Source organism: Zophobas morio, unplaced genomic scaffold (genome assembly GCF_036711695.1).
Source record: "Zophobas morio isolate AGI-343-1 ecotype UQ-CSIRO unplaced genomic scaffold, CSIRO_AGI_Zmor_V1 ptg000414l, whole genome shotgun sequence".
Classification (NCBI taxonomy): domain Eukaryota; kingdom Metazoa; phylum Arthropoda; class Insecta; order Coleoptera; family Tenebrionidae; genus Zophobas; species Zophobas morio.
The window spans coordinates 23,953-37,859 of NW_026972518.1; the positions used below are offsets into that span (position 1 = coordinate 23,953).

At 27.9% G+C, this 13,907-nt stretch overlaps 1 protein-coding gene across 1 annotated transcript; it reads left to right on the forward strand.

Moving 5' to 3' along the window:
- The first annotated feature begins 11,097 nt into the window (after positions 1-11,097).
- Positions 11,098-13,452, forward strand: LOC135120728 (relaxin receptor 2-like). Its single transcript, XM_064045063.1, has 7 exons — positions 11,098-11,207; positions 12,002-12,073; positions 12,137-12,208; positions 12,457-12,528; positions 12,595-12,666; positions 12,955-13,017; positions 13,084-13,452. Exons 1-7 carry the CDS (start codon positions 11,098-11,100, stop codon positions 13,370-13,372), a joined length of 750 nt encoding a protein of 249 aa, XP_063901133.1. The 3' UTR covers positions 13,373-13,452.
- The last annotated feature ends 455 nt before the right edge of the window (positions 13,453-13,907 follow it).

Sequence of the window (13,907 nt, forward strand, 5' to 3'; positions counted from 1 at the left end):
TAATATTATAAGAGTCATAATAATCGTGTTTAGTAATTCTTATATCCTATTGCAATGTTATTAACATATTACTTGTAGAACTTTATGGAATAACAAAATAAAATCAATTGAAGACGATTCGTTTTCACATCTCATTGCCTTGACTGGACTGTAAGATTTTTATTCTTTATTAAAACGTTTGGGGTTATTCCATAAGCTAAATGATAAATTTTAGAGGCATTACCTTGCTAATCTATTTCAACTACAACCCTTTTCGTTAGCTAGACTTCATTTTTTTTGAGTTCTTCTGTTTGCCATATATATTTTTATTTCACTAATATGAAAGTACCAAATGGATGCATTTTAAGCTTAATTATTACCATATTTATTTTTAATTTTTTTTCTAATATTACCACTGATAAAAACTATAAGGGATATAGGTAATAACCAACTTACCTCCATCAGCAAAGGAATGTTCTCTGGCCTCCGTAATTTGACTTTATTGTAAGGCCATAATTGTGATCCTATCATAAAATATTTTATTATATAATATTCTATTCACTCATGTTATTCAAATAAAGCATAAATTGTTCATCTCTTACTAAAATTAAATAGTTACTTATAATTTTATTAAGAGTCGTAATAACCGAGTTTAGTATTTTTAATATCTTTTTGAAATGTTAGTAACATATTACTTGTAGAAACTTTATTATTAACGAAATAAAATCAATTGAAGACGATTCGTTTTCTCATCTCATTGCCTTGACTGAACTGTAAGACTCTTATTCTTTATTAAAACGTTTGGGGTTATTCCATAAGTTAAATGATAAATTTTAGAGGCATTACCTTCCTAATCTATATCAACTACAACCCTTTTCGTTAGCTAGACTAAATTTTTTCTGAGTTTTTCTGTTGGCCATATATATATTTTTTTCACTAATATCAAAGTACCAAATGGATGCATTTTAATTAACATCCTAATTATTAATTTTGCTTCTAATATTACTACTGACGTAAACTTTAAGGAATTTAGGTTATAACCAACTTACTTCTATCAGTAAAGAAATGTTCTTTGGTCTCCGTAATTTGACTTTATTGTAAGGCCGTAATTATGATCCTATCATTTAATATTATATTATATTTTATTTATCTCGTTACCCATGCTACTCGAAGCAATCATAAAATGTTCGCTGCTTACTCGATAAATTATATAGTTACTCCCTTATAATATTATAAGAGTCTTAATAATCGTGTTTAGTAACTCTTTTATCCTATTGCAATGTTATTAACATATCACTTGTAGAACTTTATGGAATAACAAAATAAAATCAATTGAAGACGATTCGTTTTCACATCTCATTGCCTTGACTGAACTGTAAGATTCTTATTCTTTATTAAAACGTTTGGGAGTTATTCCATATGCAAATTAATAAACTTTAAAGGCATTGCCTTGATAATCTATTTCAATACACCTCTCTCCGTTACCTAGAGTTTAATTTTTTATGAGTTTCCATATTTGCTATATATATTTTTTCTCACTAATATTAAATAGCCAAGTGGATGGGTTTTAAGCTTAATTATTATGATACTTATTTTTAATTTTGTTACTATTAAAACTACTGACGTAAACTTTAAGGCATTTAGATTCTAACCAGTTTACCTCCATCAGCAAAGGAATGTTTTCTGGCCTTCGTAATTTGAATCATTTGTATGGCCATAATTATGATCCTATCATTGAATATTATATTATATATTATTTATCCCGTTACCCATGCTACTCTAATCAATCATAAAATGTTCGCAGCATACTCGATAAATTAAATAGTTACTTCCTTATAATATTATAAGAGTCTTAATAAACGTGTTTAGTAATTCTTATATCCTATTGCATTGTTATTAACATATCACTTGTAGAACTTTATTGAATAACAAAATAAAATCAATTGAAGACTATTCGTTTTCACATCTCATTGCCTTGACTGAACTGTAAGATTCTTATTCTTTACTAAAACGTTTGGGGTTATTCCATAAGCTAAATGATAAATTTTAGAGGCATTACCTTGCTAATCTATTTCAACTTCAGCCCTTTTCGTTAGCTAGACTTCAATTATTTCTGAGTTTTCATATTTCCTACATATATTGTTTTGAACTAATGTTAAATGACCAAAAAAATGGATTTTAATTAACATACTTATTATTAATTTTGCTTCTAATATTACTAATGACGTGAACTTTAAGGGATTTAAGTTCTAACCAGCTTACCTTCATCAGCAAAGAAATATTTTCTGGTCTCCGTAATTTGACTTCATTGTAAGGCCATAATTTTGATCCTATCATAAAATATCTTAGTATATAACAATATTTCTTTCACTTATGCTACTCGAAACAATCATAAAATGTTCGCTGCTTACTCGATAAATTATATAGTTACTTCCTTATAATATTATAAGAGTCTTAATAAACGTGTTTAGTAACTCTTATATCCTATTGCAATGTTATTAACATATTACTTGTAGAACTTTATTGAATAACAATATAAAATCAATTGAAGACGATTCGTTTTCACATCTTATTGCCTTAACTGGACTGTAAGATTCTTATTCTTTTTTAAAACGTTTGGGGTTATTCCATAAGCTAAATGATAAATTTTAGAGGCATTACCTTTCTAATCTATTTCAACTACAGCCCTCTTCGTTAGCTAGAATTTTTTCTGAGTTATCATATTTGCTAAATATATTGTTTTTCACTAATATTAAAAGACCTAATCGATGGATTTTAATTAACATACTTATTATTAATTTTGCTTCTAATATTACTACTGACGTAAACTTTAAGGAATTTAGGTTATAACCAACTTACGTCTATCAGTAAAGAAATGTTCTTTGGTCTCCGTAATTTGAATCATTTGTAAGGCCATAATTATGATCCAATCATAAAATATACTATTTTATAATAATATTCTGCTCACCCATGCTACTCTAATCAATCATAAAATGTTCGCAGCTTACTCTATAAATTATATAGTTACTTCCTTATAATATTATAAGAGTCATAATAATCGTGTTTAGTAATTCTTATATCCTATTGCAATGTTATTAACATATTACTTGTAGAACTTTATGGGATAACAATATAATATCAATTGAAGACGATTCGTTTTCACATCTCATTGTCTTGACTGGACTGTAAGATTTTTATTCTTTATTAAAACGTTTTGGAGTTATTCCATAAGCCAATTAATAAACTTTAGAGGCATTATCTTGCTAATCTATTTCAACTACAGCCCTTTTCGTTAGCTGGAATTTATTTTTTTCTGAGTTTTCATATTTCCTATAAATATTGTTTTGAACTAATGTTAAAGGACCAAATGGATGGATTTTAAGCTTAATTATTACCATACTTATAATTAATTTGTCTTCTAATTTTATACTGACATAAACTACTAGGGATATAGGTTTTAACCAACTTACCTCCATTAGCAAAGAAATGTTTTCTGGTCTCCGTAAATTGAATCATTTGTAAGACCATAATTATGATCTTATCATAAAATATCTTAGTATATAACAATATTTCTTTCACTTATGCTACTCGAAACAATCATAAAATGTTTGCTGCTTACTCGATAAATTATATAGTTACTTCCTTATAATATTATAAGAGTCTTAATAAACGTGTTTAGTAACTCTTATATCCTATTGCAATGTTATTAACATATTACTTGTAGAACTTTATGGAATAACAATATAAAATCAATTGAAGACGATTCGTTTTCACATCTCATTGCCTTGACTGAACTGTAAAACTCTTATTCTTTATTAAAACGCTTGGGGTTTTACCATAAGCTAATTGATATCTATAAAGTCATTACCTTGCTAATCTATTTCAACTACAACCCTTTTCGTTAGCTAGACTAAATTATTTCTGAGGCCTTTTTTTTTTGCCATATATTTCTTTTTTTTACTAATATGATAGTACCAAATCGATGCATTTTAAGCTCAAATATTACCATACTTATTTTTAATTTTTCTTCTAATATTACTACTAATAAAAACTCTAAGGAATTTAGGTTCTAACCAATTTACCTCTATCATCAAAGGGATGTTTTATGGCCTCCCTAATTTGACTTTGTTGTAAGCTTATAATTATGATCCTATCATAAAATATATTATTTTATAATATTCGGTTCATTCATTTTATTCATAAATCATAAATTGTTCGCCGCTTACTAACGGTATATAGTTACTTATAATATTATTAATAGTCTTAATAATCGTGTTTAGTATTTTTTATATCTTTTTGCAATGATAATAAAATATTATATCTAGAAACATAATCAATAACAAAATAAAATCAATTGAAGCCGATTCGTTTATTCATCTCATTGCCTTGACGGAACTGTAAGTTATTTATTCTATTCGTTACTCCTCTTGAGGAAGGTTTTATAAGGCACCTTAATTTGGAAGCTCTATTATTCTAAGATAACAATAAACCGATTATAGGAGCTATGTTGCACTTTCTATGCTACCAATTTTTACTTCAATCTTCGCCTATTTTATACATTACATTTTTTTTCTTTAGTAATACCACTATAACTCTCTATTTGTACTTTTTTTTTTACATTACTATTAATTAAGGTGTGGTAACATACCTTACAATTTATTTTAATTTTAAACTTCTTATCTTTTTATATACTTTTAGGGATCTTGTTTCTATACGTTTTAGCATATTTTTTAGTTTTTTTCTTGCATATACATATCATGTTGTGTTGCTTTTGAAGGCATCTTTCATATCTTATTATACTTTTTCCAATAGTTTCCTAAACGTTTAGTTTAGTGGTTCCGTCAAAAACTTTCTGTTTGTAATATCTAAATAAACCGCGTAAGCCGATGTTTCGCACAGTTTGCCAGTCTAATCAGCTTTTTAAAGACCATTATTAAATGCGTGTTAGAAATAATTTTAGTAAAACGGCTTATATTATAAGACCTATCGGGGCAACGGCGCTGTTTCAGGTGTTCCTCCTGTTAAGTATATTAGTTAATATTTATCTTTTACATAACCATTAGGGACCTTACAGGAAATCCTCTAACTGAGATTGGGGCTAAAGCTTTTGCGGCTTCTTGGTACCCTCATGGAATGTAATTTACTATTCCTTAGTATTGCATTTTTACAAAATTTTTTTAACTATTTTTAAAAATTACAAGCAAATTAATACTTGACCAAAATTTTCTTTGCTGCTCGCGGGTGCTCTACAATGAATTAAGCTTTGTTAACGGAAACTGCACTTTTGAAGGAAACCTAGAAATCTTTAATGATTCTTTTCAAACTAAGTGCCCTACACCAAGTAAGCCGGAATCTACTTAAACGACGAGTATTAATACTGAAATTATCTCCTGATCTCACTATAGTGGGGTAGGGATATTAAATAAACATTTTTAGTACGTATTACGCTATCTTTTACTTGGTGGTACTGGTTTTTACTGTATAAACCATAAAAGGCGACGTCATAATAATTCTTGATGAAGTTTATTTTTTAATTTTTTTCTGTACCTTACTTGCTCCGAAACACTTAGAATAAGTCTATTACCTGCTTTTACGTCATCATATATTTAGTACAACGGTGTTTTTAGTAGAGCATTGCATTGCATTAAACTTTTAAATATATCGGCGTTATGAGTTAGGTTTAATAAAAAATTATATATGGATATATGAACTTTTGACTATAATATTTGCCGAAGAGCACGTAATAGAATCCCTCTCGAGTGTGCATTCTTCAATAATGGCTATCCCCTGTTATTCTCGAGAAGAGATTCAGAGACAGTGTAAATTGGGGGCAAATATTAAATAAACTTGATTATAATTATAATCAACTATTTTCGACTTGGTTACGGAAATGAAACATTAAAAAAATAACTTCTGCTTTTCTCATAAAAAATAAAATCTCCAAAACAACTATTTTTCCTATTAACTGTTAATTAAAAAGCTTGCTTTTCAGCTTGGGAGATTTTTTTTAAGCTATTATCAGCTTAGGAAAAAATGGAAAAAAAAGTGAAATAGGCTATTGGATTTACGTACAACGATCGCAGGCATTAAAAAAGTTTTTCAAAACAAATAGGAATTGTGCCTTCTGTTGCAGATACTCAAATACTGTACTTCCCGAATCTTGCTTTTTTATTGGAGTCATTCAGTAGAACGAAAATAACAAAGCTAAAAGAAAAAAAAATAACTAGACCTCGCGCTACTAAAACCTTTAAAAAGAAAAGATGGAATAAAGTAGATTCAATAATTGCTACTTCACAGAAAACCAAATTTATCAAAACACTTGAATCTCTTATTAAGTTAACTTATCGATAGCGTGTAAACTAAAAAAAAGTAATTAACTTTAACAAATATACAAATGATTGTCTATTATATAAAGAAAAAAACAAAGGGAACATGCTAGAATTGGCTAAATTAATAATAAAAAAAAATTGCTATACCCAAAACCAGCATCTCAGCCCATAAAACGGTTTATAATAAATTAATTTACCCAAAACTAGCACAAGTAAGAAAAAAGATTTATTGAATTTAAAAAAATTTTCTGGAACACAAAAATTAATGACTCTCTTTGCTAAATAAATATATTTAAAAAACTTGAGCTATCAAAACTTTTTGATAGAAAACAAGCTATAATACTGTTAATTATTATGTTATTAATTTTTACAAACCAGCTTATTAGCATACAAAACAATTTATTTAGTAAATAAACTATTATAAAGAGGAGAGAAAGAACAACCTCAAAAGTTTTAAAAAGAAACTTTTTGTTGTTCGTTGTTATTTTAATTAGATAATGTGAGTGACAATCAAGTATATTAGCTATTAATGTTTATAAAATTACCTTAGTAGCAAACACTACGAGTTTATAATAAACTATGTAGTAGGAAGCTACTATTAAGCAGTTTGAACTGAAACGCTTTAAAAGTTTTTAAAGAAACTTTTTGTTTTCCATTGTAATTTAGAACAATGTAAGGGGCAGTTAAGTATATAAGCAAACTATTACTTTACAAATCTAACTTTAAGCACACATGATTTTATAGAGTTATGTATAGGCAGTGAGGAAAAACGCATCAAAAGTTTAAAAAAAAAAACTTTCTTGTTGTTCAAAGCTATTAAACTATACAAAAGTAAGTGACAATTATTAAAGTTTGACAAGTTAGTACGTTATAAATTCATTTATTAGCACGCAATGATTTATACTAATAAGTTGGTCTAATAACCTTATAATTTAGTGTGTAAGCTATTTTTAAGCAATTTTTCGTTGTTCAAAGTTATTTAATTTAAAATACTATGAGTGCAATTATAAAAGGTAAGAAATCAGTACCTCTATAAATTCAGTAGTTTAAGTTTTTTAATTAATTGCTATTAATAAACAGTGTAAAAGTATGAAATTCCTTCACACGTTTTCATTAATTTTCGTAACTATTTATATATTTTTATGAAATATTCCTTAGAGGCTTTATTTGAAGTATTCTAATTAATATTTACACTGTTATATTAATAAATATAGTGTAAAAAATTTAACTCAAACTTGAGTTTGTATTTACCTTTTACTTTATACCTCTTATTTCTATTTTTATTATATAAATAATACTAAAAAACTTTTTTTTTCAAGTATTTTCATTAATAATTATTATAATATTTTATATATTTGTATAAAAGAAAATAATGAGATTTTACTTGAGTACAAATTTTTCTTTTATAAATTCTTTATGACAATTTATTTTATATGAATTTTAATTTAAATAACAAAAAAGGTCTTTTTTTTAAAGTATTTTTTTTAATAGCTATACATTAACATATATTTTTAAAAGAAATAAATTAAATTTATAAGTTTTTGTTTACCGATCTTTATAATTAATTAATTTTAAATATATAATAATACTAAAATTCTTTTTTTTTGTTTTTTATTGAAAGTTATATTTCAATATAATACTGATAAAATAATACACAAGAAGAAAACTAGATTCATCTTGTGCACTTTTTGATTTGTTATATAAAATTTTTTTGATTATTGAATTTATAAAATTTTATTAATTAATAAATTAAGTTATATAAGAACCAAACTAATTTCATCTCAAATTTATTTCTACTCAATATTTTTACTCATTCTAATTATTTAATATATAAGTTATTACTATAAAATAATGCTAATTTAATAAATATTTTAATCAAAAGTTATTATAATATTAATAAATAGTATGAAAAAAGAATGTTAGATGCAAATTTTCTGTTTAATTTTCAAGCTTAATATACTTTATTAAATTTTTTTACAATATAATACTAAAAGTTTTTTTATTTAAAACTTTTTATTAATCACTATTAAAAGAATGTATAAAAAAAAAGTTTCGCCAAATTAATTTATTAATATATGCACTTTTCTCCTAAAAAATATATTTTTTCTAATTATAAAAATTTTATATTGAGAATAAAATATTGTTTATATACACAATAGTAAAACATTTGTAATTTTTATTTATATTTTTGGTGGAATAAAATGTTGTTGAATAATTTACAACAATGCTAGCGTCTGGATTATTCTTTCTGTGATTTGCGATATTTAGCACCTTCTTACTAAATCCATAACAAATCCTTATAGAAATTCCATTGATTATAACGATAACGTAGCGTAATGTGTTTTATTAATCTCAATGCGTTTCATGTTTACAAATGCGTTTAATAGAAAAAAAAGTAACCTCATAGAATTCAGGTAAAAAATGGTCAAAACAAGTTCACAGTTTACCTTTGATAAGTTAACTCTTTCGCTGTATAATGAAGTTAAAATTTGTTAAATTAGCAGTAATTTAATGTTAGTACTGTTTGCCCTTCAAAATATTGTTATTCTCCTGAATAGGTGGCATTCTTTTGTACTTGCGTTGTAGGGTTTTTATTACGATGAATTCAAACAAATGTTTTTTTGGAACAGCTACTACGAAAAGACTGATACTTTTCTCCAAATATGTTGCATTGGGGTCCTAGTCAAATTAGTTGTTTTTCTGTATGGAATTTACCCAAGTTAAATTCCCCACCTTCAGGGCGCCTTTAAGTTAAAAAGATATTTGCATAAATAAAAAACTTACTACAGTAAACAACTTCATTTTCAAAGGTTATTATATATAATGTATTTCTTACTCAAGGTGTATAGTTGTTTACAAAAATTTTGTGAATTGGTAGAAGGCTACAATTTTACTATATGTCTCTATTCTATAGAACAAGTGCGTGGTTAAAGTGCCAATGAATTTTTTCTAAGATACAAAATATGAAATTTAAGATGTACCCCTTAAAAATAAAATAGTGCTGTCGAACGTGATAATTATCAGCATTGTTTTTCTTGTATAGAGAAAAAAGTATATAATTACTTAAGCCTTTTTTTCTTTGAGATTATATTTACTAAGGAAATTTTATTAATTTTAAGTTTAGAATAAACTTTACTATTTAATTTAATGTAGACTTCTTACCGGTCAAGTTAAAACGCCTTATTACAAAAAAATATTTTTTTCCACTTAAAATAAGGCAGAAAAGGTGTACTATTTCATGACCCTATATGGGAGTAACGCGAGAGGGGCTGTGCTTATTATTTTTGTATAGCAGAGGGAGCCAAAAACCTTCCTTTTACCTGTTCTGCTTTGCTGTACGTTCTGGGAAGACCCAAAGCTCTCAAAGATGTTCCCCCCGTTAGAAAGCACTTAGCGGTTATACCGTATTTGTAAATGTGTACCATGCATTAAGTACTGAATTATCTTAAAGAAATAGTTGAGCATAAATTTAAACTTTTGCAAGTCTTTAGGTGAGTCATTAGTACCATCAAAATTCCAAATGAAGTTACTAGGTAAATTTTTTTTTTTTTCAAGTTAGCTAACATACTTAAGAATAATAGTTTTGTATTAGGCCAAAACGTTTCTAACTAAGATATATATATATATATGCTTCTATACTTAATTATTATTAATAATATAATTTATTAAACATTTATTATAAAAGGAATATATCCAATTGCAATTTAAAGCTGTCTGACTAAGAACAAGTTGCAGCCCTATTAATTTAAAAAATTGTAAGATTTAATCTACTACTATCATCATGAAATGATGCGGTATTTTAAAATAATGCTATCTCTCATTCAACGACTTGGATAGAAATAAGCTTTCCACATTGGAGGGGCTTCACTTCTTGACTTTTATATACGTTTATAATAAACATATATTTTTATATGAAATGTTCCCGAACATTTCTAATTATTCTAGAAACCACTTTCCTAGTATAAACATGAAAAGGTATATAAGAGGTTCAAAAGCCCTCTTCTAGAATTTTTAGCTTTTTCGCTTACCAAGTGCCCTCAAATTCCACTGAAGAAGCCCCGGCAGCAGAAAGGATCCTGATTCAAGATACTTTTTTGAACAATCAGTCAAGCTTGATTCAAGGATACCTCTGGAGATTTTAGCGAAAAACTTTTATTAATAAAACTATTCTATACCGCATACGAAAGTTTATTGATAAAAGAAATAGTTTGAGTATCTTCAAGAAGCTTTATGATAATTTTTGTTTGCAAAGATTATCATTACATCTAACCCTAACCCAATGCATAGTATCTTAAACCAAAAAAACCACAAAACCCATAAATGGTTAAAGTTTGCTTTTCTAATCTCATTAATGTATTCATTTATAACATTAAAAATCTTAAAACTACTTTATCATAGAAAAAGCATTTTTTGGTAGGTTATAATCCTTTTACCGGGCTTCCCTGTGCTGTGCCACAATGTTTTCTAGCGTAATTCTACTATTTTTTCTCACTTATTTGACGAATCTTTCGCCCACCAAAACGAAAATTGTCTTTGCGATCATACTAATATTAAAATAATACGACATTAATTCGCTTTTGACCTGTGCTTGCCATTCAACTGTATCCTTAACTATTTAATGCATTAATATCTTAAACCAAAAATACCACAAAACCAATAAATGGTTAAAGTTTGCCTTTCTAATCTCCTTATGTCTTTATTTATAATATTAAAAATACTATAAAAGCAAAGGAAGAGTATTTTTTTCTAGGTTACAATTCTGTTACCCTATCCCCTACCCTGTCTCCTAATGCGAGCCACCATGTTTTCTTGCATGATTCTACTATTATCCTCACTGTGGCTCAAAAACGTTACCCCTTCACGTGGTCAACAATTTACACATAAATACCGCAACACTTGGTAAGTACTCTTGGAATACTTGCCAATTCTGTGCATACCCTCAATTCACTTTAAACGAAGACAATTCCTTTTTTTTCGTTATAATGACTTAAGTCTCACTAACGCCTATAATAATTTTCATTAACTATTTTATATCTTAATAAAGCTTTTTTCAATGAAGCCCTCCTAAAACTCTTACTTTTAACACTATTCCTAAATAAAAAAATTCTTTCATCTATGCTTACACAAAACTCACTTTAATAAAATTCATTATAATTTTTATCTATCATGCAAATTGAAAAGGGACCTTTCCCTCCGCAATTTAACAACTTTGCCCAGCAAAAATCTTTCCACTAATGTTACACACTTGTTGGTAATTATATATTAAAAATAATAGTCTAATTTTGTCCCTCTTAATAATTCTAGTATTGATTCCTAACTGTACCTTCAAATAAGGTAGAAATCTGATATTGATAATTTAAATATTTGCTCTTTAATTTCTTCTGTTTTCCAACCAAGACAGATTAGCATTTACCCAACTTTGTGAATATAATATTCCCTTGCATAAAGTTATACTGACATTAATGTTATCGAATTCCTAAAAAAAATTTATTAAGAAAAATAACAGAAAAACAACTAATTGTCCTTAACCATTTCTGTCTACACATGTCTAAACGGAAACTAAACCATTTAAAAACAAGAAAAAGTCTAGTTTTACTAATATTAAAGTGTTATAGAATATTACCTTCCGTTTCCCTTTGCATTATGAATGCTATACAGATATTCACTTTAACTTATGACACTTTTTAATTTAGGTGTCTTGACAGAAATAGCATATCATCAATAGAGGCTCGTGTCTTTGCCGAACTAAGCGCTTTAGAATATTTGTAATAGCTTTTTATATCTATTTTCTAATATTAAGGCTAACTGCTTATCCGTTGTACAAAAAGGATTTTAAAAGAAAACCGACTTACTACCCTCCGAAAAGCAATGTTCTCGTCCTTGCAAAATTTAATAGAATTGTAAGTAAACATCAAAAAAAAAGTGGTTGATTTTAAAATGATAGGAATTCATTGTTAGTAATAACTTGAGTTTTCTAACAAATTTACTCACTTATAAGTCTACAACTACGAAAAACCGCACTAAACCATTTAAAAACAAGGAAAGGTCTAGTTTAGTAATAGTAAAGTGTGATAGAATATTACCTTTCTTTTTCCTTTGCCTTATAAATGCATTAACGATATTTACATTCACTTATTATTTAATATAGGAATCTAAAAGGGAATCTCATATCATCAATAGAGGATAGTCCCTTTGCCAAACTTAGCGCTTTAGAAATTTTGTATGAGTTCCTTATAGAATTTATATTCTAATATTAAGGCTAACTGCTCTCGTGTTGTACAAAAAGGGGCTTAGTAGAAAACCGACTTACTGCCCTCCGAAAAGCAATGTTCTCGTCCTTGCAAAACTTAGAATATTTGTAAGTAAACATCAGAATGGTTGATTATTTATTTATAGGAATTCATTGTAAGTAATAACTTGAGTTTTCTAACAAATTTACTCACTTATAAGTCTACACCTGCCAAAATCGTACCGAACCATTTAATAACAAGAATAAGTCTTGTTTTAGTATAAAGCCTTATTCAAATAGTGTATTTTCAAATCTAAATTCTTTTTTATTATAGTTGTACGCTTTCGGATTTATTTGCACAAAAGAGTAGATATAAAAACATATGTCTTTTTAATTTTATTTTTCGACTGATAATAGGCACTCAGATGGGAACCCAATAACTGAAATTGAGTCAGAAGCTTTTAATACAAACACTAGAATGTAAGCAAAATCCTTGTTTTTTTTTATTTTCTGTTCTATCCCTTATTATAATCTAACGTCTATAAGATTTATTACTCTTGATGAAAATTTTCTTTGCTGCTCTCGTCTTCATTATGAGAATTTAAATTATAAAAGTGGCCGATGCACTTATGAAGGGGAAATTAAGGAATACAACAGCTTTAATAAAAACTATTGTAATGCATTGAAGCCTCCGAATCCTACTTATCAAAGTACGTTCACTCCCGAAAATACCCCGACGGACCAGCCCTCCTCTTCACAGAGCACTCAACCCTCTACGCCGGAAATCCCACTCATCCCTCAATATCCGGTCAGCGGCAACATTCAGGATTTCTAATTTTTATATTTGGCTAGCGTTAAGCTATGTCCTTTCCTGCTTTTCTTAAGCAAACATAATAAATTGCGTATTTTCACAAATTCGTTCGTTACCTAGCCCCTCTACCAGAATTTTTGTTTCTAGAGGAGTTGTGCACGAAACTACAAGACCAGAAAATTGCGAGTTGTAACCGACGGGCATCAAACCCGCGGCTCTTGACAATGCTCTAACCGCTGAGCTACGGTGACGACCCGCATCTTCGGTCGATAAATAACGTGTACACAACTTTTATTACCCTCTTTTACCTTAAGTCTTATAAAGCTAAGTCTTACTCGGGATATATATATTTGCGCATGATGACTACGAACTTCGGAATGAAGGGATGAGAAAGCGCGACCATTTTATTACCCCGTAATGAAGAGGTAGTCATTATCTTTTTTTTTTAAAGACTTTGGCAGGTGGCCGGTAAGTTAAGCGAAGGCTATTGAAAAAAAGAGTAACTTGTGCTAATACCGAATTTGCACTGTGGAGACAAAAATAACCTCCCAAGATTCTT

Coding starts and splice junctions, on each gene's coding strand:
- LOC135120728 (XM_064045063.1), top strand. CDS start 11,098: ATGCGAGCCACCATGTTTTCTTGCATGATTCTACTATTATCCTCACTG. Junction 12,074..12,136: donor CTAAGCGCTTTAGAATATTT/GTAATAGCTTTT, acceptor TTGTACAAAAAG/GATTTTAAAAGAAAACCGAC. Junction 12,209..12,456: donor TTGCAAAATTTAATAGAATT/GTAAGTAAACAT, acceptor TATTTAATATAG/GAATCTAAAAGGGAATCTCA.